This window comes from Lithobates pipiens, unplaced genomic scaffold (assembly GCF_037356315.1).
Source record: "Lithobates pipiens isolate NorthernLeopardFrog02 unplaced genomic scaffold, aLitPip1_a1.2 Scaffold_22, whole genome shotgun sequence".
Taxonomy (NCBI): Eukaryota; Metazoa; Chordata; class Amphibia; order Anura; family Ranidae; genus Lithobates; species Lithobates pipiens.
The window spans coordinates 102,199,337-102,223,219 of NW_027507784.1; the positions used below are offsets into that span (position 1 = coordinate 102,199,337).

The 23,883-nt window shown below is 45.2% G+C and overlaps 1 protein-coding gene across 6 annotated transcripts in view; it reads left to right on the plus strand.

Moving 5' to 3' along the window:
- RAPGEF4 (Rap guanine nucleotide exchange factor 4) overlaps positions 1 to 23,883 on the plus strand; it is a 497,448-nt gene that overhangs the window by 306,795 nt on the left and 166,770 nt on the right. For 3 of the 6 annotated variants that reach the window (XM_077448013.1, XM_077448014.1, XM_077448018.1), the window contains 2 exons: positions 10,949 to 11,029; positions 13,736 to 13,842. In XM_077448013.1, the coding sequence (XP_077304139.1) occupies positions 10,949 to 11,029; positions 13,736 to 13,842 (188 nt within the window). The remainder of the gene's footprint in view (positions 1 to 10,948; positions 11,030 to 13,735; positions 13,843 to 23,883) is intronic. The other 3 variants (XM_077448015.1, XM_077448016.1, XM_077448017.1) reach the window with 2 other exon arrangements.

Consider the following 23,883-nt stretch of genomic DNA (forward strand, 5'->3'; position numbering starts at 1 on the left):
CTGATGAGGGAAGAATTACCTGATCTGAGGAAGAGGCAAGCACCCGAAACATGTCATCATAGTGACTGGCTTCTCTCCTTTGGTTTGACATGGTGTGAGTGCTCTCCAAGACTTCTATTTTACCCTCACCATCCAATGTTTGGACGGTCTTCTGCCAGGTGTATGACATCACATCTGCTTTTGGGACACGTTACTTCCAGCACACGAGCCATCTCAGTGACCCCGGCAGCTGCCAACCACGCACTTCTCCCACTGTCCTGAAGTTCCTGGGCGAAGCAACTTACTGTTAGGTCCGGGATCTCGTCTTACCCTTCAGCTTTTGGGATTATTTGTTTTTCCTCTCCACTGGCTTGGTGACCCGTAGTTTCTTAGTTTGCCGCTCAGGCTCGATCACTGTGGGGAGTAGTGTGGGTAATGCCATGTCTGCTGCAGGAGTGCCAGCAAGGAATGGAGCTCATCCCAGCTTCTGTAGTCTCTGAAAGGAAGAGAGGAAGGATCCCTGGTGCTGCACATTCATGGAGTCCTATGGTGGTAATAAGAGAGACAATCTCAGCCTGGGCTCACACCAGGCCACGTCCCCAATGCATTTCACTCTGCCACCAGAGCTTAGTCATTGGGGGTGTGGCCTGGTGGGAACCCAGGCTGAGATTGTCTCTCTTTTTACCACCATAGGACTCTGTGGATGTGCTACACCAGGGATCTTTCCTCTCTTCCTTGGTGATGTATCAGTCTGGGTGGGCACTTCTGCATGCCATGCTTTTAACTTTACAATAAAGTGAATTTTGATTTTATCTATTCCTGGGCTCTTGGCTCTATGGACTTCCACAGAGCTGGAAGTTCTCCTTTATTTGTTGTTTGTACTCATATCTCATCATTGGTCGGATGAGTAGATGGAGCTTCCCTTACTGTGGTTATCTATATATCCCCTTGGAACCTCTTTGCGCATTGTACTGGCATTTTTCTAAAACCACATTTTGCATACACATTTAGGCTCGTTCAGGTTTGCCAAGCATTTGAGCATTCATGGATTCCATTGGCCAGAATATTTATTTATTCTGGCCATTGGAATGAATGAATGCTCAAGTGATAAACAAGTCTAGCGTTTAGGCATGTTTAGATGTACAAGTCTTGCGTTTAGGCTCTTCAAGTGTTTTTTGTGCGCAAAGGTTCCTCCTTTTTTTGTAGCCTCTAAACACTCCTCTTCTAACATGTTTGTAAACACCATGGTCACACATAGGCTAACATGTGTGTGTGTTGTGAGGTGTGTTTACCGACTGTAAAAAAAATGTCAAATGCCAAATGCCTGTAAAAGCAGCATTTTGTAAGCCCTGTCTGTTCATGAAGCCTTAAAGTAGAACTATAGACAAAACTTTATTTTTTCATTTTGGTTAGAGCAAGGGAGAATTATAATCCCTGTCAGATTTTTTTCCAACATCTGTGTCCCATTGCGGAGATTTCCCTGCACTTCCTGTCCCATAGCCATACAGGAAGTGAGAGAAATTTCCTGTAAATCAAGGGAATTCCTTGGGTACTCCCAGGTCACCAGAACTAGTGTACCTATTGGAAGATTTTTCCCTCTTTTACTTTTCTGGGGACAGCCCAAAATTTGGGTTTTTCTTTTACTTTCACTTTCAATGATAATGGTAAACAGGACGAATGGAGAGGGTGCATCTCCTTAATGCTGATGTTCAAAGGTGTCCCTGTGCTCAGAGTGGAGATGCTCTAATACAGTAGGTGTGCTACTGGCCAGATCACTAGGTGAAAACAGAGGGAAAATACCTAAAAAAAAATAAAACAAAGGAAGTCACCATATCTAATGATTGGTAAGCTGCAATATACTGTATTAGGAAATCAGATGTATAGGCACTGCGACCTCCCTACATAAAATCTCCACCAGTTGCTTAGACCTTGAGGCTGTTGACACCTCCAACATACCAGAATAAGGTAAAGTCGGCACTCAGGATGACATCCAAAATGGCCATGACTAAGGACTAAGGTCCGAAACACGTAGGCTGTTTTACAGATTTGTACATGTATTTAATAAAGAAATACCATTTTGGATGTCATCCTGAGTGCCGACCATCCCTTTATTTAAGCTGTACACCCATCTGTACAGATTGGCGGATTTGACTAAACATTACTATATCGCCCAAATTTTTTATTGTGTTGATATTTACAATTTTCTCATGCATGTGAATCAGTTTGCACAGGTGTTGCACGTTAGCACTTTTTGGCACATTTGTTTTGATATACAGAGTATATGATATTAGTTTCTTTCTTATGCCTTCTTTTTTATACCTTTTCTTTCTTATACATTCCACTCATCCTTTGAACAGTTCAACATCACTCTCTCCAATACAGTGTAAATTCCCAGTGGATATGGCTTGATCCACAATAGGTGTTTGCGGCAATTCTTTCCCCCTCCCCCCTCTTTTATATTTCCGTTCTGCACATGATAGCGCGAGAATAATTCCTTATTTTACATGCACCATAGAGTTAGCTGCATATCATTGCTCAAGCCCTTAATGTCTCCTCCCAGTGGGCTTTAGCATCCAGGTGGCAGCATGACTTTTCTATCATATGATCGCTGTGATTGGCTCTCACAGAGGTCACATGATTGGGAGCCATGACTGAAGGCTGTTGGTGATAGCTTGGTCAGTGTGCTGGGATTGTGCAGTGAGCGCACTCTCAGTACAACACCTCAGGTGACCGTGCCTCCAGCAACTAGGCATTACAGCTCACTTTTCTTGCTGCTGCATATAAAATGTATGCTTTACACGTTCGGAAAAAGAGTAATGCCCCGTACACACGATCGGACTTTCCGACAAAACAAAACCGTGGATTTTTGTTTGAAGGGTGTTGGCTCCAACTTGTCTTGCATACACACGGTCACACAAATGTTGGCCAACAATTACGAACGTAATGACGTACAAGATGTACATGTTGTCTCCATTACAAACGCTAGTTTTACAAGACCAATCGCTTCTGGCTCATACTTGATTCCGAACATGCTTGGACTTTTGTGTGACGGACTTGTGTACACACGATCAGAAAGTCCGACAACAAACTTTTGTTGGCAGAAAATATGAGAACCTGCTAGCCAACATTTCTTGGCAGAAAGTCCGACAACAAATGTTTCGATGGAGCATATACACGGTCGGACTTTCAGCCAACAAGCTCACATCCAACATTTCCCATCGGAAAATCCGATCGTGTTTACGCAGCATAAGGCTATCTCTTGATAGTGACAACAGGGGGACTCTGGGAGTTATTTACTAAGGCAAATCCACTTTGCACTACAAGTTCACTTGAAAGTGCACTGAAAGTGAACTTGGAAGTGCAGTCGCTGTAGATCCGAGGGGGACATGCAAGGGAAATAAAAAACAGCATTTTAGCTTGCACGTGATAGGATGATAAAATCAGCAGAGCTTCCCCTCATTTCAGATCTTCCCCTCAGATCTACAGTGTCTGCACTTCCAAGTGCACTTTCAATGCACTTTTAAGTGTACTTGCAGTGTAAAGTGGATTTGACTTTAGTAAATAACCTCCTATGTGTCGTCACAGCTTCCACCAGGGATGAGTGTGTGATAGCAATTAGTTATATGCTGGCCAGGCTGAGTTTGATGGCTAAAAATTACATTTTTGTTGACGTAACCATACAAACAAATACCTTATTTTAGATGTTTATTCAATTCAGAATGGTGAATTTGGACTTTTATCACAAAAGTGTTCCAAGAGGAAAAAAAAAACGACCTTCTTTCATTTGGCCGTGGTTATTTTTAATCCAAGGATGCTTTGAACACTTGAAAAATTTAACAGCAACAAAAATGAAGCAGACAAACCTTCAGAGACTCTGTGTCTGTCTGTATACAGCTTTGTACAGGACTGGATAGGGCTTGTGGTGACCATCTGACCATGACCGCAGAGCGCAATAAAACCTAACCTGCAGCAGACAGTGCCCCCGCTTAAATCTTTTTATTTGGACATCAACAAACAGACATAATAATGACATTTCACATGTAAAGAAACAGGTGTTTTACAGAAAAATAAAAAACTCAATACAACAGAAAAAAGTAAAAAAAAATCTTGATTGATGTCTTATAAAACTAGTTACTAAAGGAGAAGATCATTTAGCTTAGTGGATACCATGAAACTGTGATGACTTCCTCCGATCCTGTACAAGCAGTTCTGTTTGTAATTTTCCAACCATAGGTTTGGGTATTCTTTGCAGAAGACATTTTCACTTAGCTTTACCTCATTCACTAAGCCAAGTAAAAATTTGCGTAGCACAGTGAGAATTCATTTTGCAAGATAAACATCCTCTTCTGTTTTGGTAAATCAACTCCATTAGGACTGATTTACCTAAACCTAAATTCCAGATATGTGTTGTTTTTTTTGCATAGTTATATTGGTCCTGCTTAGATCAATATATGGAATACCCCTACATGCACATGAACTTTAATGGCATACCAGTCTTAGTCCGTAGGGTTCAATATTGAGTTGGCCCACCATTTGGAGCTATAACAGCTTCAACTCTTTTGGGAAGGCTGTCCACAAGGTTTAGGAGTGTGTCTATGGGAATGTTTGACCATTCGTCCAGAAGCACATTTGTGAGGTCAGGCACTGATGTGAACGAGAAGGCCTGACTCAAGTCTCTGCTCCAATTCATCCTAAAGGTGTTCTATCAGGTTGAGATCAGGACTCTGTAAAGGCCAGTCAAGTTCCTCCACCCTAAACTAGCTCATCCATGACTTTATGGACCTTGCTTTGTGCACTGGTGCCGAGTCATGTTGGAACAGGAAGGGGCCATCCCCAAACTGTTCTCACAAAGTTGGGAGCATGAAATTATCCAAAATGTCTTGATATGCTGACACCTTAAGAGTTCCCTTCACTGGAACTAAAGGGCCAAGCCCAACCCCTGAAAAACCACCCCACGCCATAACCCCTTTTCACCAAATGATTTGGATCAGTGCACAAAGAAAGGTCAATAAAGACATGAAGGAGGCAGTCTGGGGTAGAGGAACTTGACTGGCCTGCACAGAGTCCTGACCTCAACCCAATAGAACACCTTTGGGATGAATTAGATCGGAGACTGCGAGCCAGGCCTTCTCGTCCATTATCAATGCCTGACCTCACAAATGCGCTTCTGGAAGAATGGTCAAACATTCTCATAGACACTCTTAAACCTTGTGGACAACCTTCCCAGAAGAGTGCAAACTGTTATAGCTGCAAAGGGTGGGCCAACTCAATATTGAACCCTACAGACTAAGACTGGGATGCCACTAAAGTACATATGCTGGTAAAGGCAGGTTTCCCAATACTTTTGATAATATAGTTTAGCATACCCGACCAATCCTTGTGGAAGCGCAGAATCACTGTAGTAGCCACCGCTTCTACAGTCATTTTTCTTCTGCCCCCCATATTGAGCAGCCGCCCCACTGCATCTTGAAGACAGGAGGTTGCTTACTTGGCACGGGTGCCATTAAGAAAACAACTTGAATGTAAAGCATTCTCTGAGTGAGTAAGGCAGAGAAGCAGGTGGCGAGGTTTCCATCTCATCCAGTCAGAGAACAGTTGGCATTCATTGAGTAAAAATTCAAGGCATTCTCTGAATGGCGCCTGTTCCGAGTTAGTGACCCCCTACGTTTACTATGCAACGAGGCAGCTGCTTTGCACGGGACACAGAAGACAGCGAGAATCACTGTAGTAGCAGCAAAGATTGATCAGGTATGGCATATGCATATTTACATTGGTCCAAACTGGAACATAGCAAAAAAAAATTACCTGGAATTCTGCTATAAGGAGAATAGAATGTTCACTTTGCAAAGTGAATAATGCCTTAGCTTAGTTAAAAATGTGAAGCCATGTTAACTGTGATTATCCGTGATTATCCAATCACGCAGATACATATATTTTTTTTTATTTCCATTGCACATGATTGGGTATTCAAATTAAACACAGCTTTACCCTCTTCAATATTTACTTTGCCAAATAACAATCCTTTCTCTTAGTAAATTACCACATGCAACATAACAATACCAGAAAAACCGCCGATTTAAAAAAAAAACCCTGCAAGGTAATGGCATAATGTGCTAGCAGGCATCGCATACTAGCACATTATGAAATACTCACCTTGGAACAAAGCCCTCTAGTGCTATAAAGTCACCGCTGAGAGAGCTGACATGTTCCCCCTATCTGTCTTCCGGGTTTGCAAGCCGATTGGCCGGAGCTGCGATAACATCACCGTTTCTCCGGTGTCCTATCACATACTGTCCCCCATCGGATAGTGTCCGCTGTGTACTGGGAATGCGCAGTACACAGGACAACCACATTCCGAAAATAGCCGAAGATGAACGGCGCCTGTGCCGTGAGTCCAGGTTCTAGCCCCAGCATCCGAGTGGACATAGAGTTAGAATAAAAAGAGCTGAGCGCAGCGCGGCCGTGCCCGAAGCGATGCGAGCGAAGTGAACCCGCGAGGGGCCCTCTAATATGTGCAGCCCTATGTCCACTTGGATGGTGGGGCTAGCAGGCGGCGTTCATCTTCGGAGATTTTCCGAATCTCCTTCTGCTCCGTACTGCGCAAGCGATGCTGTAAGCCGGACCTCCAGAGTGCATGTGCTGTGATGTGATGTCATCAGCTGCACACACTGTGCAAGTTTAGGAGATATTCACAGTACCTACCTTATTATAGGATTACCTGTAGGTTCAAGTGGTAATACAGAGTTTACTTCCACTTTAATCTTGTATCATTTATTGTGCAGGATATGAGAGATGAGATAACAGCCAATGTGGATAGAGCTGTAGTATTGAAAACAGGAGAACTATGTTCTGGGTTCCGTAAAGCTCACCATACACTATACAATCTGATTGCACAATCTCCTTTAGATCTGGTAGAGCTGGAATAAAAAATAAAAAAAGGTGAACAAAGGTGAACTTATCCTTTAACCCCCCTAGCGGTAATCCCGAGTCTGGCTCGGGTTAGGAATTTACTGATAGGAGCGGTAACCCCGAACCAGACTCGGGATCGCTTCGCTGGATGCAGGGGAGGACACAGTGAGACTTACTTACCTTGTCCCCTGGATCCAGCAATGTCCTCCGCGCTGTGTGAGCGAGCCATCCTCCGCTCGATTCACAGTGCCGAATGCCACCAAGCTCCGTTCCCTGCGGAGTTATGGCGCACGGGAGCGGAGAACGGTGGCAAATTCAAAAAAGTCAAAGTACACAAAACACACACAGCACTGTAATCTTACAGATTACAGTTCTGTATTACAAAATTACACACCCCCTTTGTCCCTAGTGGTCTGTGCAATGCCCTGCATGCACTTTTATATTATAAATACTGTTTTTTCTGCCTGGAATTTGGAGATTGTCCATAGCAACCAAAAACTGTCCCTTTTTCAGTGTTTTAGGATTCAATTACATTGTTGAATAATTTTTATTATTCTTTATTATATTATAAACTTTATCATACCCGGGATGTCTGCTAGACTCTGGTTTGAACAGATTTAAGAGAGTTATTCCTAATGCCGCGTACACACGGGCGGACTGTATGGCCTACTTAGTCCGCAGAAACACATTTCAGCGGACAGTCCGCTCGTGTGTGGGCTTCAGCTGACTTTTTCAGCGTGCAGTCCAGCGTACTAAGTATTTCGGATTTTTCGAAATACTGTCCGTCGTACTCGCATTTCGGCGGACAATCCGGCCGTGTGTATGCCAGTCCGCCGTACTTTTGAAATGAGCGGACTTTTCCCGCCCGGAGAAAAGTCCGCTCATTTCGAGCGCGTCTCCAGGTAGGCGGGGCCCGCGAAGGAGACGTCGCTGGCCCCGCCGCCTGGTATGGACTTAAAGGGGAACCCCAACGCCGAAAAAAATCGGCACGGGGGTCCCCCCAAGTCCACAACAGACCCTTGTCCGAGCACGCTACCCGGCCGGCCAGGAAAGGGGGGCGAGCGAGCGCCCCCCCTCCTGAGCCGTACCAGGCCGCGTGCCCTCAACATGGGGGGGTGCCTTGGGGAAGGGGGGGCCGCGCGGCCCCCCCCACCCCAAAGCACCTTGTCCCCATGTTGATGAGGACAAGGGCCTCTTCCCGACAACCCTGGCCGTTGGTTGTCGGGGTCTGTGGGCGGGGGGCTTATCGGAATCCGGGAGCCCCCTTTAATAAGGGGGCCCCCGGATACCAGCCCCCCACCCTATGTGAATGAGCATGAGGTACAATGTACCCCTACCCATTCACCTGTAAAATAAAAGTTCAAAAAAAAACACAACACACAAGATAAAATACTTTATTGCACAGCTCCGGCGGTCTTCCGTCTTTGGGGGTCTTCTCGCCGGACTCCTCCGCTATCTTCTTGTAGCTCTTTTGCTAGCGGAGGAGTCCGGCTTTCTTCCTCGCCGCCGGCCTCTTCTCCCGACTTCGGGGGTCTTGTCCCCCTCTTCGGTTCTTCTGCCGGGCCACCGCGCCTTCTTATAGCTCTTTTACAGGCGGTGGCCCGGTCTTCTGTCGCCGCCGCCGCCTTCCGTTCTTCTTCTTCTTCTCCTTCTTCTCCAGGAGATGTTGCCTCGACGATCTCTCCGGCCGGAATGCCAGGGACGCACTGCGCGGCCACTTATATAGGGACAAGGGGCGGTGTCACATGGCTTTATGTCACATGGGTTGGTGTCACATGGTGACCCCACCCCCTTACGATGTCATAGTCCCCATGTGACATCAACCCATGTGACATAAAGCCATGTGACACCGCCCCTTGTCCCTATATAAGTGGCCGCGCAGTGCGTCCCTGGCATTCCGGCCAGAGAGATCGTCGAGGCAACATCTCCTGGAGAAGAAGAAGAAGAAGAAGTAGAAGAACGGAAGGCGGCGGCGGCGACAGAAGACCGGGCCACCGCCTGTAAAAGAGCTATAAGAAGGCGCGGTGGCCCGGCAGAAGAACCGAAGAGGGGGACAAGACCCCCGAAGTCGGGAGAAGAGGCCGGCGGCGAGGAAGAAAGCCGGACTCCTCCGCTAGCAAAAGAGCTACAAGAAGATAGCGGAGGAGTCCGGCGAGAAGACCCCCGAAGACGGAAGACCCCCCGAGCTGTGCAATAAAGTATTTTATCTCGTGTGTTGTGTTTTTTTTTGTACTTTTAATTTACAGGTGAATGGGTAGGGGTACATTGTACCCCATACTCATTCACATAGGGTGGGGGGCCGGTATCCGGGGGCCCCCTTATTAAAGGGGACTCCCGGATTCCGATAAGCCCCCCGCCCGCAGACCCCGACAACCAACGGCCAGGGTTGTCGGGAAGAGGCCCTTGTCCTCATCAACATGGGGACAAGGTGCTTTGGGGTGGGGGGGCCGCGTGGCCCCTCCTTCCCCAAGGCACCCCCTCATGTTGAGGGCACGCGGCCTGGTACGGCTCAGGAGGGGGGGCGCTCGCTCGCCCCCCTTTCCTGGCCGGCCGGGTAGCGTGCTCGGACAAGGGTCTGTTGTGGACTTGGGGGGGACCCCCACGCCGATTTTTTTCGGCGTTGGGGTTCCCCTTTAAGTCCATACCAGGTGGCAGGGCCAGCGACGTCTCCTTCGCGGGCCCCGCCTACCTGGAGACGCGCTCGAAATGAGCGGACTTTCCTTCGCGTGTGTGGGCGAGTCCGTTCATTTCAAAAGTAGGGCGGATAGTATGGCGGACTTAGTACGCCGTATTAGTCCGCTCAAAAAGTGGTGTGTGTGGTCAAGTCCGTTCATTCGAAAGTATGACAGACTGTCCGTCGGATTGTATGACGGACTAAGTAGGCCATACAGTCCGCCCGTGTGTACGCGGCTTAAGAATTACAGGACTACAATATAAGACGCCAAATTTCCATGCAAAATAATTGTACCGCTTTCAGCACCTAAATCCAGACTGAATCATACCGTCAGGGAGGTTAAGCCTGGCTTCACATTTGAGCACTGCTGCAATAAGTGGTAACACAAGATCTGCAGTGTATTGCGGTGACAACAATTTTCGAATGGTACCCAAACTTAACATGTCAGTGTACTTCAACACATACTTTTCAGCACACCACAATGCATAGATGGGAACCATCTATGCATTGTGGAGTAGTGCATTGAAAAAAAAAAGTTGTGTGTGTCTGTTGTTTTTGTTCTTTGTGGTGTGTGTTGAAAAAAAAAGCACTGGACAGGGGTGAAAAAGGCCTTTACTGGATTGACCCTACTTACCTGTCCTATAGGGGCAGCTTCTTTTCATTTGCTGAATCCAAAGGCACAGCACAGATTGTCATGTATACTAGTCCTACATTCAATTGTGAACAAAGTTCGGGGGAATATGGAAAAACTAGAGGGACCGGAAAAATTAGTTTGGCCACAGCTGACACTCAAATTCTAGCTGTTCCTCTGTTGATTTTATCCATGTATATGACTGTTAGAGGCATAGGGACCCCATAAACAGTATTCTTTCACAGATCGGGATGTATTTTGTGGATGCAATTAGTGGTTATAGCAGAGAACATTCTAATGCTTGAACGACCCTAGTGCGTATAGTGGTGTTACTATGGGATCTCAGCAGTCATGTTCCGATCCCCATTTGTCTTGATTCTTACCAAATGCTATTTTCTAAGCGTTACGTATGCTACCGATTTCCCCTGTAATTTTACAGTCCAATGATCTTGAGTTATGTTAACTATAAAGTAAAGTGGCATGTAATGCTCTGTTCATATCTCATAAGTTCACAATTTATAATTTATATACTTAATTTCTTTTACTTTATTTGTTCATTTTCATTTATAATTTAGTAGTTATGTAATTTACGTTTTTCTGCTTTTACTACTTAAATTAAACATTTGTTTTCTTCTTAAAAGATTCTGTTTTACATTACCTATAGATTAGTGTTTTTTTTCTGTTGATTGCTAATCTTTTACTTTTTTTCCCATGTTTGTTTTTTGTTTATTTTTTGGTAATGTCTTATTTTTCAGACCCCACTCATTGAAAACCAAATCTCGATCCGTCAAGCTAAAACCATTACAGAGGTAATGGGGTTTCGAGAAGTGTCTAAGGTGCATACTGATTTTATAATGAAGAGGTTCATGTTTAGGATTTAAAGTGTATCTGAAGCTGAACATTTTTGTTTTAGTTTTAGATAGAATGTGATGAAGTATTGACACCCCTGTCAGTTTTTTTTTATTGCTGTCTGTGTCCTTGGTGTTTAGATATGCCCCACTATTTGTCCTGGTGACCATTGTCACTGAGACATAAAGCAATGGTTAATAAGGATGAGCCGAACACCATCACCCATCAGCCCCCCCCCCCCCCCCCCCAGTTCGGTTCGTACCAGAACATGCAAACAGACAAAAAATTTGAACAAACACCATTGAAGTCTATAGAAAAACGAACATGAAAAATCAAAAGTGCTAATTTTAAAGGCTTATATGCCCCAGGGGAAATATATCAATGTAAAAAAAAAAGTTTTTAAAACAGACATTTTTTCGGGAGCAGTGATTTTACTAATGCTAATGCTTAAAGTGAAGCAATAAAAATGAATTATTCCTTTAAATATCATGCTTGAGGGGTGTCTATATTATGCCTGTAAAGTGGAGCAGTTTTCCCATGTTTAGAACAGTACCACAGCAAAATTACACTAAAGGAAAAAAAGTAATTTAAAACTAAAAAAATCATTGAAAAAAAAAAACGGCATGGGTCCCCCCCTCCACCAGTCCATTATCAGGCCCTTTGGGTCTGGTATGAATATTAGGAGAACCCTGAACCAAAAATGTTTTAAAAATTGTGTGAAGGTCCCCCCAAAATCCATACCAGGCCCTTCAGGTCTGGTATGGATATTAAGGTAAACCCTGCACCAAATTTAAAAGAAAAATGGCATAGAGGTCCCCCCCCCAAAGTCCATACCAGACCCTTATCCAAGCATGCAACCTGGCAGGCCGCAGGAAAAGTGGGGGTGGTGAGAGAGCGCCCCCTCCTGAACCATACCAGGCCACATGCCCTCAACATGGGGAGGGTGCTTTGGAGTAGCCCCCCAAATGTATCTTGTCCCCATGTTGATGGGGACAAGGGCCTCATCCCCAAAACCCTTGCCCAGTAGTTGTGGGGGTCTTCCAGCGGAGGGCTTATCGGAATCTGGAAGCCCCCCTTAACAAGGGATCCCGGCCTCCCCTCCTATGTGAATTGGTAACGGGTACATTGTACCCCTGCCATTTCACAAAGAAAGTGTCAAAAATAGTAAAAAAGACAGGAGACACGTTGAGACAAGTCCTTTATTAAAAAAAAAAAAAATGTCCCGCAATGTAGATCCATCTCACACCACCCAATAGACCGAAAAAATAAATAAAAAATAGCTGCAACAGCTCCGCCTGGGAGGCTCCCGCCGAGTGACACTTCTTCTCTGTGACAGCTATTATATAGCTGAGGGCTGGGCCACCTGGTGACATTAACATGTGGCCCCGCCCCCCCTCTGATGCCACTTTACAGGCATACTATAGACACCTCAAAGGCACGATATTTAAATCAATATTTCATTTTTATTGTAACTTTAAGCATTATTAAAATCACTGCTCCTGAAAAAAACACCCTTTTATAAACTTTTTATGACAATAACTTACATATAAGCCTTTAAAATTAGCACTTTTGGTTTTTCATGTTAGTGTCCCATAGACTTTTAACAGGGTTCCGCAGCTTTCGAATTTGCCACGAACACCGCGTAATGTTCGTTGTTCGCCGAATGTCCAAAAAACCAAAGTTTGCCCATCCCTAATGGTTAATAGAAAGCTATAGACAGCTGTCACCAGAACATAAATAGAGGGACAATCTTACAATGGAGTCTCGTGTTCTGTTTACAGCTGTCTAGGAGAGGATTTTCATTTACTTCGGAAAGATTTCCTCTGACTTCTTGTTGTGTATCTGGAAAAGGAAGTTAATAGAAATCTCTCAGTGACAGACAGAAAAAACTACAGGGGTATTAATTTTTCCTATACTTTAAAACTAAAAAATGGGCTTTAGATATACTTTAAAGGGTCTTTTCAGTTAAACTGATTTTAGTGAGTTTAGGGTATATTTGGGTTGATTTACTAAAGGCAAAGAGACTGTGGGCTTTGCAAAGTGAGAATGATGGAGATTTCTGCTGACTTCCATCAGCCAATCATATCCAAGCAAAAATTCTGTTTTTTTTTTTTTCCTTGCATATGATTATATATTCTTTGCAAAGTTAAGCTGCCCCTCATTTACTAAGCTCTGGATCAACTGCACTTTGTTTAGTGCACAGTCTATTTGCCTTTAGTAAATGAACCCCATAGTGTTAATCAAATCATCCATAGGTTTCCTATATCAGATAGAGACTCCAGGAGTTGGATTTTTTTCTTTTTTTCAAGATTTTTTTTTTCTTACATTCCGTTTTGCAGTTACAGGAGTAATACATAATCCTGATTGCTACTTAAATCCGAGCAGTATATATAAGAAGCCAATGAGTTAAGACTATGTACACCTACTGAGAACTGAAATTGGGGTCAAGACTTTTGATTCAAACACAGGTTTAGTTACATTTCAATAATATAAGATTTGCAACACAACTACCAGATTATGTTGGCTGATAATCTAAGGAAGAAGATGATATAGTATGTTAATATGATGATACAGTATGTTAACTTATATATTTTATCACTATGCTAAACATCATTTATCTTCCAGAAGGGATATACCATTCACGTCTCAAGCTCAGTCTAACGTTTTTTTATTTTTATACCTAAATCATAAAGGTCCCATCTGAACGTATTCTCCGGGCTGGGAAGATATTACGTAATGCGATTCTTTCACGAGCGCCTCACATGATCAGAGATCGCAAGTATCACCTAAAAACATACAGGTGAGTAATGCTGATACACATTGAATGTTTTTCCTACATTGAGTTTAACCGCTTCAGCCCTGGAAGATTTTACCCCCTTCCTGAAAAGAGCACTTTTAGCAATACGGCAATGCGTCGTTTTGACTGACAATTGCGTGGTCTTGCGACATTGCACCCAAACAAAATTCTCTTTTTTTTTTCTCCACAAATAGAGCTTTATTTTGGTGGTATTTGATCAGCTCTACGGTTTTTATTTTTTGCGCTATAAACAAAAAATAGCAAACATTTTGAGAAAAAAAGCATTATTTTTAACTTTTTGCTATAATAAATATCCCCCAAAAATATATAAGAAAAAATGTTTTCCTCAACTTAGGCCGATACGTATTCTTCTACATATTTGTGGTAAAAAAAAAAAAAAACGCAATCAGCGTATATTGATTGGTTTGCGCAAAAGTTATAGCATTTACAAAATAGGGGATCGTTTTATGGCATTCTTATTATTCATTTCTTTTTATTAGTAATGGCGGTGATCTGCGATTTTTATCGTGACTGTGACAGTGGTATTCAAATACCACCAAAAGAAAGCTGTATTTATGTGAAAAAAAATCATATACAGTAAATTTAATTTGGGTACAGCGTTGCATGACCATGTAATTACCAGTTAAATGAGCGCAGTGCTAAATAGCAAAAAATGGCCTGGTCAATGAGTAAAATATTCCAGAGCTGAAATGGTTAAAGTATAAAATGGTAAACAAAAAAATAAAAAAACAAATAGTAAATGTGCCATGGTGCTGCCTCCTCTTGCAGTGCCGTCTAGGCACCACTCCACATTTTCCTTCCAGTAAACAGCGAATGTTATAAAGTACTCACATATCTCTCACCGGCTCGTGGGGTTTTTTGCAACATTGATCAGCTTTATGTGTGAGTTATCGAAGAGATAAGTTCTACCTCGCTAGGCTCAAGGAACATTTCCTGTAAAAGTAATGATTTGTACACTGCCATCTCCTAACCGGCGTCTACATAAAATATTGAAATATTCTTTCCCCTTGTCAGTTCTCATTTGTCTTCATGGCTGCTTAAACAACACAGCTTGGCAGCAAACTTCCTTTGCTCAGTGTTTAGTCTAAAAACATGCCTTGGCTTTCTATGCGTGTAATGCTCGATTGGAAGAGTACCCGTGCACACATTGTTTTATTGTTATGGAGCTGAGATTTCTCACTTCCGTTATACATGAAAGCGGCCTACGTTAAAATGAAGCCAGAGAGCCGACAATACTACAAAAAGTATTTGGCCTTTTTCTTGTGCGCTTTATACTCTACATACAAATTTCAGATATTGTGAACTTGTCTAAACATTATTCAGTATCAACGTTATGCGATCAGTATATATATATATATATATATATATATATATATATATATATATATATATATATATATATATATATATATATATATATATATATATAAATAAATTCTACTTTTTTCCTTATTTCTCCTAAAAAAATACATAAATAAATAAAAATATTGTAACTGCCCTGCTAGCACCAAATCTCTGCTCTTATGACACCATCCACTGCTTTACTGACACTGTCAGTATATACACATGCACACACATGCATATGTGTTTTGGAGGTGCACACACACACACACATGCATATCTGTTTTGGGGTGTACGCACACATATATGAGCTTTGGGGTGCACGCACACATGTGTATGTGTTTTGGGGTGTACACACACACATGCGTATGTGTTTTGGGGTGTATACACACACACACACACACACACACATATGAGCTTTGGGGTGCACACATGCATATGTATTTGGGGGTATACATACACACACACACATGCGCATGTGTTTTGGGGTGTACACACACACATGCATATGTGTTTTAGGGTGTACACACACACATATGAGCTTTGGGGTGCACACCCTAATGCAATATGCTGCACACAATTATGCCTTTTCTTCAAGTCAAACCTGAACACTTTAGTGGCGCACAGCAATTTTATTTTTAATAGTAAAAACTATACATAGATTTTGCTATTAAATAACATTTCTAATCATATGAAGTTAAGAACATCAGAGTCCAAAGAGTTCCCCTTTTACATCTGAACTTGCAGAGTTCCCTTTCACTGTAAGAGGGGACTCTGCAGACTCTGATGTAAAGGAGAACTCGGGGGCTTCTAACATAAGGGATGCTCTGGGAACCCTGATTTAAGGGGGAACACTGAGAACTCTGGTGTATGGAGAAGACTCTGATGTACGGAGAGGAGAACACTGTGGCCTCTGGTGTAAAGGGGAAATCTGATGTAAGGGGTTCTCTGAGAACCCTGATTTGCCTTAGTGTACTTACTCAGAGGCAGGAGGGAGAAGGGGGAGAGTTCAGTTACAGACAGGGATGGATGGTGAGCTCACTCACCCCTTGGCAGTCAGCACCACTCATCCAGATGTATCTGAGGCTGCTGGACTTCAAATTTCCGGTACCAACTTACTTTCCTATTCTCAGGCACAGCGTTGGGGATTGGAATCTGGGCAAACACAGAGGGGTATGGGTGGGGGAAGGAGGCACAGACCGTGCCCTCTCTCCTCTCCTGTCTGTGTGTGTGTTTGGGGGGGGGGGTTGTTAGTGCTGGCTTTGGGCAGTGTGAAGAGTATAACAACCCTGCTGGGAAGCCACAGTCCAGTCTAAATAATGTGTCTGCGTTTCAGGCAGTCTGAAACCTGGACGCATGATTCCAAACCCGAACTGTCCGGGTGAATCCTGGACAGGTGGCAACCCTAGATCAGCAGCATCTCCAACAGCAGCTCTCTGCTCTTCGTGTGGCTACATGTGAACAGCAGCGGCCGCTGACAAAAATACACCAATTCTTTCTGCTGGAATCTGGCAGGTCGTCAGGCTTTTATTGCACACACAAAGCAGAAGGCTGCTGTTAGGGACAGTTGTCTGAGCCCAGATGCAGCCGACTGATCGCATAACCCAGTCATTCCAGCAGTAAGAATCTGCTGATTCTTGTTGCAGTATTTCGGCGGCCATAGCTACATGGCCGTATTAAAGGGGCCTTACAGTAGTGTGGTTTGTTAACTACTTAAGCCCCAGACCATTTTGCTGGCCAAAGATCAGAGCACTTTTTGCGATTCGGCACTGCGTCGCTTTAATGGACAATTGCGCGGTCGTGCGACGTTGCTCCCAAACAAAATTGACATCCTTTTTTTCCCACAAATAGATCTTTCTTTTGGTAGTATTTGATAACCTCTGCGTTTTTTATTTATTGCGCTATAAACAAAAAAAGAGGGACAATTTTGAAAAAATTCATTATTTTTTACATTTTGCTATAATAAATATCCCCAAAAATATATATAAAAAAATGTTTCCTCAGTTTAGGCTGATACGTATTCTTCTACATTTTTTTGGTAAAAAAAAAATCACAATAAGCATTTATTGATTAGTTTGTGCAAAAGTTATAGCATTTACAAAATAGGGGATAGTTTTATGACATTTTTATTAATAATTTTAATAGTAATGGCGGCGATCAGCGATTTTTATCATGACTGCGACATTATGGCGGACACATCGGACATTTTTGACACATTTTTGGGGCCATTGTCATTTATACAGCAATCAGTGCTATACAAACGCACTGATTCCTGTGTAAATGACACTGGCAGTGAAGGGATTAACCACTAGGGGGCAGTGTAAGGGTTAAGTATGTCTTGGGGAGTGATTCTAACTGTGTGGGGCATGGCTACGTGTGACACGTCACTGATCTCTGCTCCGGATCACAGGGAGCAGAGATCAGTGACACTGTCACTAGGCAGAACGAGGAGATGCTTGTTTACATTAGCATCTCACCGTTCTTCCTCTCTGTGAGGTGATCATGGGTATCCCTCGGCAGGCGCGCGCACGTGATGGCACGGTGGCAAATTTAAAGGGACAAACAGGTACGCCCATTTGCCCAGCCATGCCATACCAGTTAATGTGCGTTATTTCACGCTTTAGGGCTCGTTCACAGGTGCTTTGTTCTCTCAAGAGCAATCCACATTCATATGACTCTTTAGAGAGCATTTGACAAGCAATGAGGTGGTCACCTCCTCACCACTAGGGATGAGCTTCGTGTTCGAGTCGAACATACGTTCGACTCGAACATCGGCTGTTCGTCCGTTCGGCGAATTCCGAACGTTATGGGCCGTTCGCGCCTAATTCGTGTGGCGCTCACGGCCCACAATGCACTGCGATGGCGCAGTGCATTGCTGGCTCATAATTGGCCAAGCATACACTGTGACCCTGCATGCTTGGTCAATCACAGCGCCGGCAGCGAGGAGAGCCATGATTGGCCACAGGCAGGATGCCTGTGGCCAATCATAGCTCAGGCTGTGTAGTACAGGCCCCACACTATATAAGGCCGCCAGTGCGGTGGCCTTGTGTAGTGTGTTGGCGTCTGAAGCAGTTAGTGGGTGTTCTGTGTACCTTCAACACAGTATACACCAATCGTTATCGGCAGATTTTTCGATCTTGCTCTTCTGTAGTGGTTGTTGTCTGCGTGCCCTGACCGCAGTATACACCGCTATATTCACCTCACCTATATAGCTAGCGATATATCTATCTTTTATAATAGAGCTTGCAGTCAGTGTTAGGAGCTTGTGCGTGCTGTCTGCGTGCTCTGTACCCAGTACACACCGCTATATCCACCTACATAGCTCTTCTCTATTTGAGCCATCTGCCATCTGCAGGAGTTATTGGAAGTTGTGTGTGCCTCCAGCACAGCACAGTATACATCTGTATTTACCCTTTATTGCTGGTGTTCTATAATAAAGGCATCTGCAGGAGTTAGTGGGTGTTGTGTGCCTCCAGCACAATATACACCTGTATCTACCCTTTATTGCTGTTCTCTAATAGAGCCATCTGCAGGGCTTAGTGGGTGTTGTGTGCCTCCAGTACAGTATACCCCTTTATCTACCATTTATTGCTGGTGTTCTATAATAAAGGCATCTGCAGGAGTTAGTGGGTGTTGTGTGCCTCCAGCACAATATACACTACCCAATTGCTGTTTTACCCAATTCCCTTCAGGCCATTACCATGTCTGGAAGGCCAGCAAGGAGAGGCAGACAGGCGCGAGCCGATAAAAGAGGGCAAGCAGGCTCTGTGTCTAGAGACAACAGTGCTGGTCGTGGACGCGGTGCATCGTCATCAGCACGTGGCCATGGGACACGCTTGTCCTTCTTTTCGGCAGCTGGACATGTTGAGCCGCAACATGCCAACGACTTGGTAGAGTGGATGACCAAGCCCTCTTCATCCTCCTCATCCTCTCTCACCCAGTCTCAGGGTACTAGCAAAGCAGCTGCCAATGCATCGTCTTCCCTCCTCTCAATGTCATCATCAGTGACTCCTTCCCTAGACCCACCACGTCCTCCTGAGGAGTCTCCTGAACTCGTTGAGCACAGTGTTGGGTACATGCTCCAGGAGGATGCCCAGTGTTTTGTAGGCTCTGATGATGACACTCAGATAGAGGAAGGCAGTAGCGTGAATGCAGAGAGAGGGGATGCTCAAGAAGGACAGCAATCTGGCAGTCATGTTCCACAAGCTGCAGCATACTGCTAGGTTTGCTACAGCGATGAAGAGGGAGGGGATGATGAGGGCACTGACTCCACGTGGGTACCTGGTAGGAGAGAGGAGGAGGAGGAGGAGGCACATGTCCGACGAGGCAGGATGCCCTCCGGGGGCCAGCTTAGGGGCAGCACACCGACTGAATCACACCGCAGAGCTCCGCCTGTGCAGGGCGCTGCCTCTGCACGTTATTCTAAAAGTTCTTTGGTGTGGGCCTTTTTTGAGACGAGTGTATCAGATCGCACCGCTGCTATTTGCAACATATGTCTCAAGCGTATCTCGCATGGCCAAAACATCAGCCGCTTGGGCACCACATGCTTGACCAGACATATGTTGACCTGCCATGCAGCTCGCTGGCAAGCGTACCTCAAAGACCCACACCAAAGAACAAAGCGGACCTCTCCTTGCTCCTCATCAGCTGGGATCTCCAACCCCACTAGACCTTCAGTCCTCTCTGAAACCTGCTCTGAGAGGAATGAAGGTGTAGAATTAGGTGTGTCACAGCCAAGTGCTTCCGGGCACTCTGCTAGCAGTACACCCACGTCCGATTATAGCAGGCAAATGTCCCTGCCCCAGCTGCTGGACCGGCGAAAGAAGTTCACTCCCAGCCATCCACATGCCCAGCGGTTAAATGCTAGCTTGGCTAAATTGCTAGCACTTCAACTGCTGCCTTTTCAGTTGGTAGACTCGGAGCCCTTCCGTGAGTTTGTACAATGTGCGGTTCCTCAGTGGCAGGTCCCCAAACGCCACTTTTTCTCACGGAAGGCGATTCCGGCTCTCTACCGGCATGTGGAAGGCAATGTCCTTGCCTCGCTGGACAGGGCAGTCAGTGGTAAGGTGCATATTACCGCTGACTCATGGTCCAGCAGGCATGGACAGGGACGTTACCTGTCTTTCACGGCCCATTGGGTCACTCTTCTGGCAGCTGGGAAGGATGCAGGACAAGGTGCAGTAGTGTTGGAGGTTGTTCCGCCACCACGCCTCCAAAATGCTACTATTGGTTGTGACACACCTCTCTCCTCCACCCCCTCCTCTTCTTCTTCCTCCATGGCCTCTTCCAGTGCTCTGTCCTCAGAACCAGTGGTGCTCCGTAGGTGTTCCAGGGGCTACGCAAGTACGCAGGCAAAACGATGCCATGCCGTGCTTGCGCTGGTTTGTTTGGGGGACAGGAGCCACACTGGGGCAGATGTTTTGTCAGCTCTGCAGGGGCAGGCCGAGAGGCGGTTGACGCCATGCCAGCTTAAGCCAGGAATGGTGGTTTGCGACAATGGCACCAACCTCCTCTCCGCCCTCCGACAGGGACAACTGACCCATGTGCCCTGTGTAGCTCACGTCCTTGTGGTGCAGCGGTTCTTGGGCAGGTACCCGGGCTTACAGGATGTCCTGAAGCAGGCCAGGAAAGTCTGTGTGCATTTCCGCTGATCATTTAATGCCTGTGCTCGGCTGGCTAAGCTCCAAAAGGAGTTGAACCTGCCCAAGAACCGCCTTATATGTGACATGCCCACCAGGTGGAACTCAATGTTGGCCATGCTGCAGCGGCTGCACACGCAGCAGAGGGCCATCAATGAGTACCTGTGCGACTACGGCACCAGGACACGGTCAGGGGAGCTTGGTTTTTTCTCCCCACGCCAGTGGGGCATGATCAGGGATGCATGCACTGTCCTGTCACCGTTTGAGGAGGCCACAAGGATGGTGAGCAGTGACAGTGCATGCATCAGTGACACTGTACCTCTTGTCCACCCCTTGGAGCATACGCTGCGTGGAATAATGGACAGGGCACTTGAGGCAGAACAGAGGCAGGAAGAGGAGGACTTCCTTGCCTCTCAAGGCCCCCTTTATCCAGACAGTGTTCCTGCTGTGCCACCCATCACAGAGGATGAGGAGAAGGAAGAGGAGGAGGAGGATGATTGTGTCAGCATGGAGGTGGAGGCTGGCAGTCAGCATCAGCAGTAGCAGTCTTGTAGGGATGATTTACAGTCCCAAGAAACCCGTGGACTTGTACGTGGCTGGGAGGAGGTAGCTGCGGATCATGTTGTCCTTAGTGACCCAAAGGACTCCGGACCGAATGCCTCAGCTAACCTATGCTGCATGGCCTCCCTGATACTGCAAAGCCTGCGGAAGGATCCTCGTATTCTTCGGATCAAGGAGAGGGACCATTACTGGCTGGCCATTCTCCTTGATCCACGGTACAAGAGTAAGGTTGCCGACCTTATCTTGCCATCGCAGAGGGAGCAGAGGATGAGACATCTTCGGGAGGCCTTGCAGTAAGGTCTGTGCAACGCGTTCCCAGAGACTGGGAGATTACAAACTCCTGGTCCTGGACAACGTATTGCTGAGGCATCGGTCAGAAGGAGCGGTGGAGAAGGTGGCCGTCTGACTGATGCTTTCAGACAATTTTTTAGTCCGCAGCCCCAAGGTATGATCGGTTCCAGCAACCATCGCCAGCGTCTGATTTACATGGTGTAGGAATACCTAGGGGCAAGGTCAGACTTGGACACCTTTCCCAACGAAAATCCTCTGGCTTACTGGGTCTTGAGGATGGATCACTGGCCAGAGCTTGCACAGTATGCAATTGAGCTACTGGCCTGTCCTGCATCCAGCGTTCTTTCGGAACGCACCTTCAGTGCTGCTGGTGGCTTTGTTACCGATCACAGGGTGCGCCTGTCCACCGAATCAGTTGATCGACTGACCTTCATCAAGATGAATCAGTCTTGGATAACCCACAGCTACCAAGCACCTGAAGCTGATGTAACTGAATAATTTTTTTGGAAATATCACATCCCTTCAAGACTGCCTATGCTGATGCTGAGTGACTGTCCTGTTATGTTGATTGTCTATCCTCTTCCTCCTCCGCTGATATGTTGGAAGAACATTTCTGGTTCTGGGTGATGCTATCAGCCCAATTTTTCTGCCCCTGTTTAACAGGGGCGTTTAATTACAATTTTTGATGCAATGCTTTGCAGCAGGGCTAATTCCTGCAATAAAACTAGACTATATGGGAGAGGTTGCAGTGTCGTGGCACCAGCACCAGTGCCTAAGGCCCAATTTTTCTGCCCCTGTTTAACAGGGGCGTTTAATTACAATTTTTGATGCAATGCTTTGCAGCAGGGCTAATTCCTGCAATAAAACTAACGTATATGGGAGAGGTTGCAGTGTCGTGGCACCAGCACCAGTGCCTAAGGCCCAATTTTTCTGCCCCTGTTTAACAGGGGCGTTTAATTACAATTTTTGATGCAATGCTTTGCAGCAGGGCTAATTCCTGCAATAAAACTAGAGTATATGGGAGAGGTTGCAGTGTCATGGCACCAGCACCAGTGCCTAAGGCCCAATTTTTCTGCCCCTGTTTAACAGGGGCATTTAATTACAATTTTTGATATAATATTTCACAGGAGGGCCCGTTCATGTGCCCACCCAGAGTAACTGTGAGGACTTATAGTGTTGTGGCACCAGCACCACAACCACCAAAGGTCAATTTTTCTACCACTCTTCAATAATGGCATGTAATTACAATTCTTGATATAATCGTTCACAGCAGTGCGCTCCAGCGCCCACCAAGAGTCACTTTGAGGGCTTACAATGTTGTGGCAAAACCAACACCTTGTTCCGCCATTTCTGCAGAGCATATAGGGCAGGCCCCTACTTTCAAACATCCAACTTACAAACATCTCCTACTTGCAAACGGAAGGAGACAACAGCAAGTGAGATGAAAAAAGATGTACGACAAAACAAATTATACAGGGGTGATAACCCTTCCCTATGTTTTCCAAAAAGCTTAAAAATAGTTTTTTTGACTGGAGCTACACTTTAAAAATGTACCAGTTGAAAATTACAAACAGATTCAACTTAACACAACAAACCTACACAGTCCCTGTCTTGTTTGCACCGCCTGTATACTGCTGTTCTGAGTATATAGGGCCTGGGGGCCACACGCATTTCCTTTTTTTAATATGGGTACGGGGTTCCCCTTAATATGCGTACAAGACCCAAAGGGGCTGGTAATGGGCAGGGAGGACTACCCATGCCATTTTTCTCAAAGATTTTCAACCATATTGCAGGAACCAGATATAACATTAAAACCGCAAGCAGTTTTAAATGATGTTATTTCCGTTTAATGACATTTTGTGCAGGGACTGTTCTAAACACGGGAAACACGTGGCACTTCACAGGCATACTACAGACACCCCCCAGGCACCATATTTAAAGAAATATTTCACATTTTTTTTCACTTTAATCATCATTAACCACTTGCTTACTGGGCACTTAAACACCCTTCCTGACCAGACCAATTTTCAGCTTTTGGTGCTCTCACACTTTGAATGACAATTACTCAGTCATGCAACACTGTACCCAAATGAATTTTGTGTCCTTTTTTTTCCCACAAATAGAGCTTTCTTTTGGTGGTATTTGATCACCTCTGGGGTTTTTATTTTTTGCGCTATAAATGAAAAAAGAC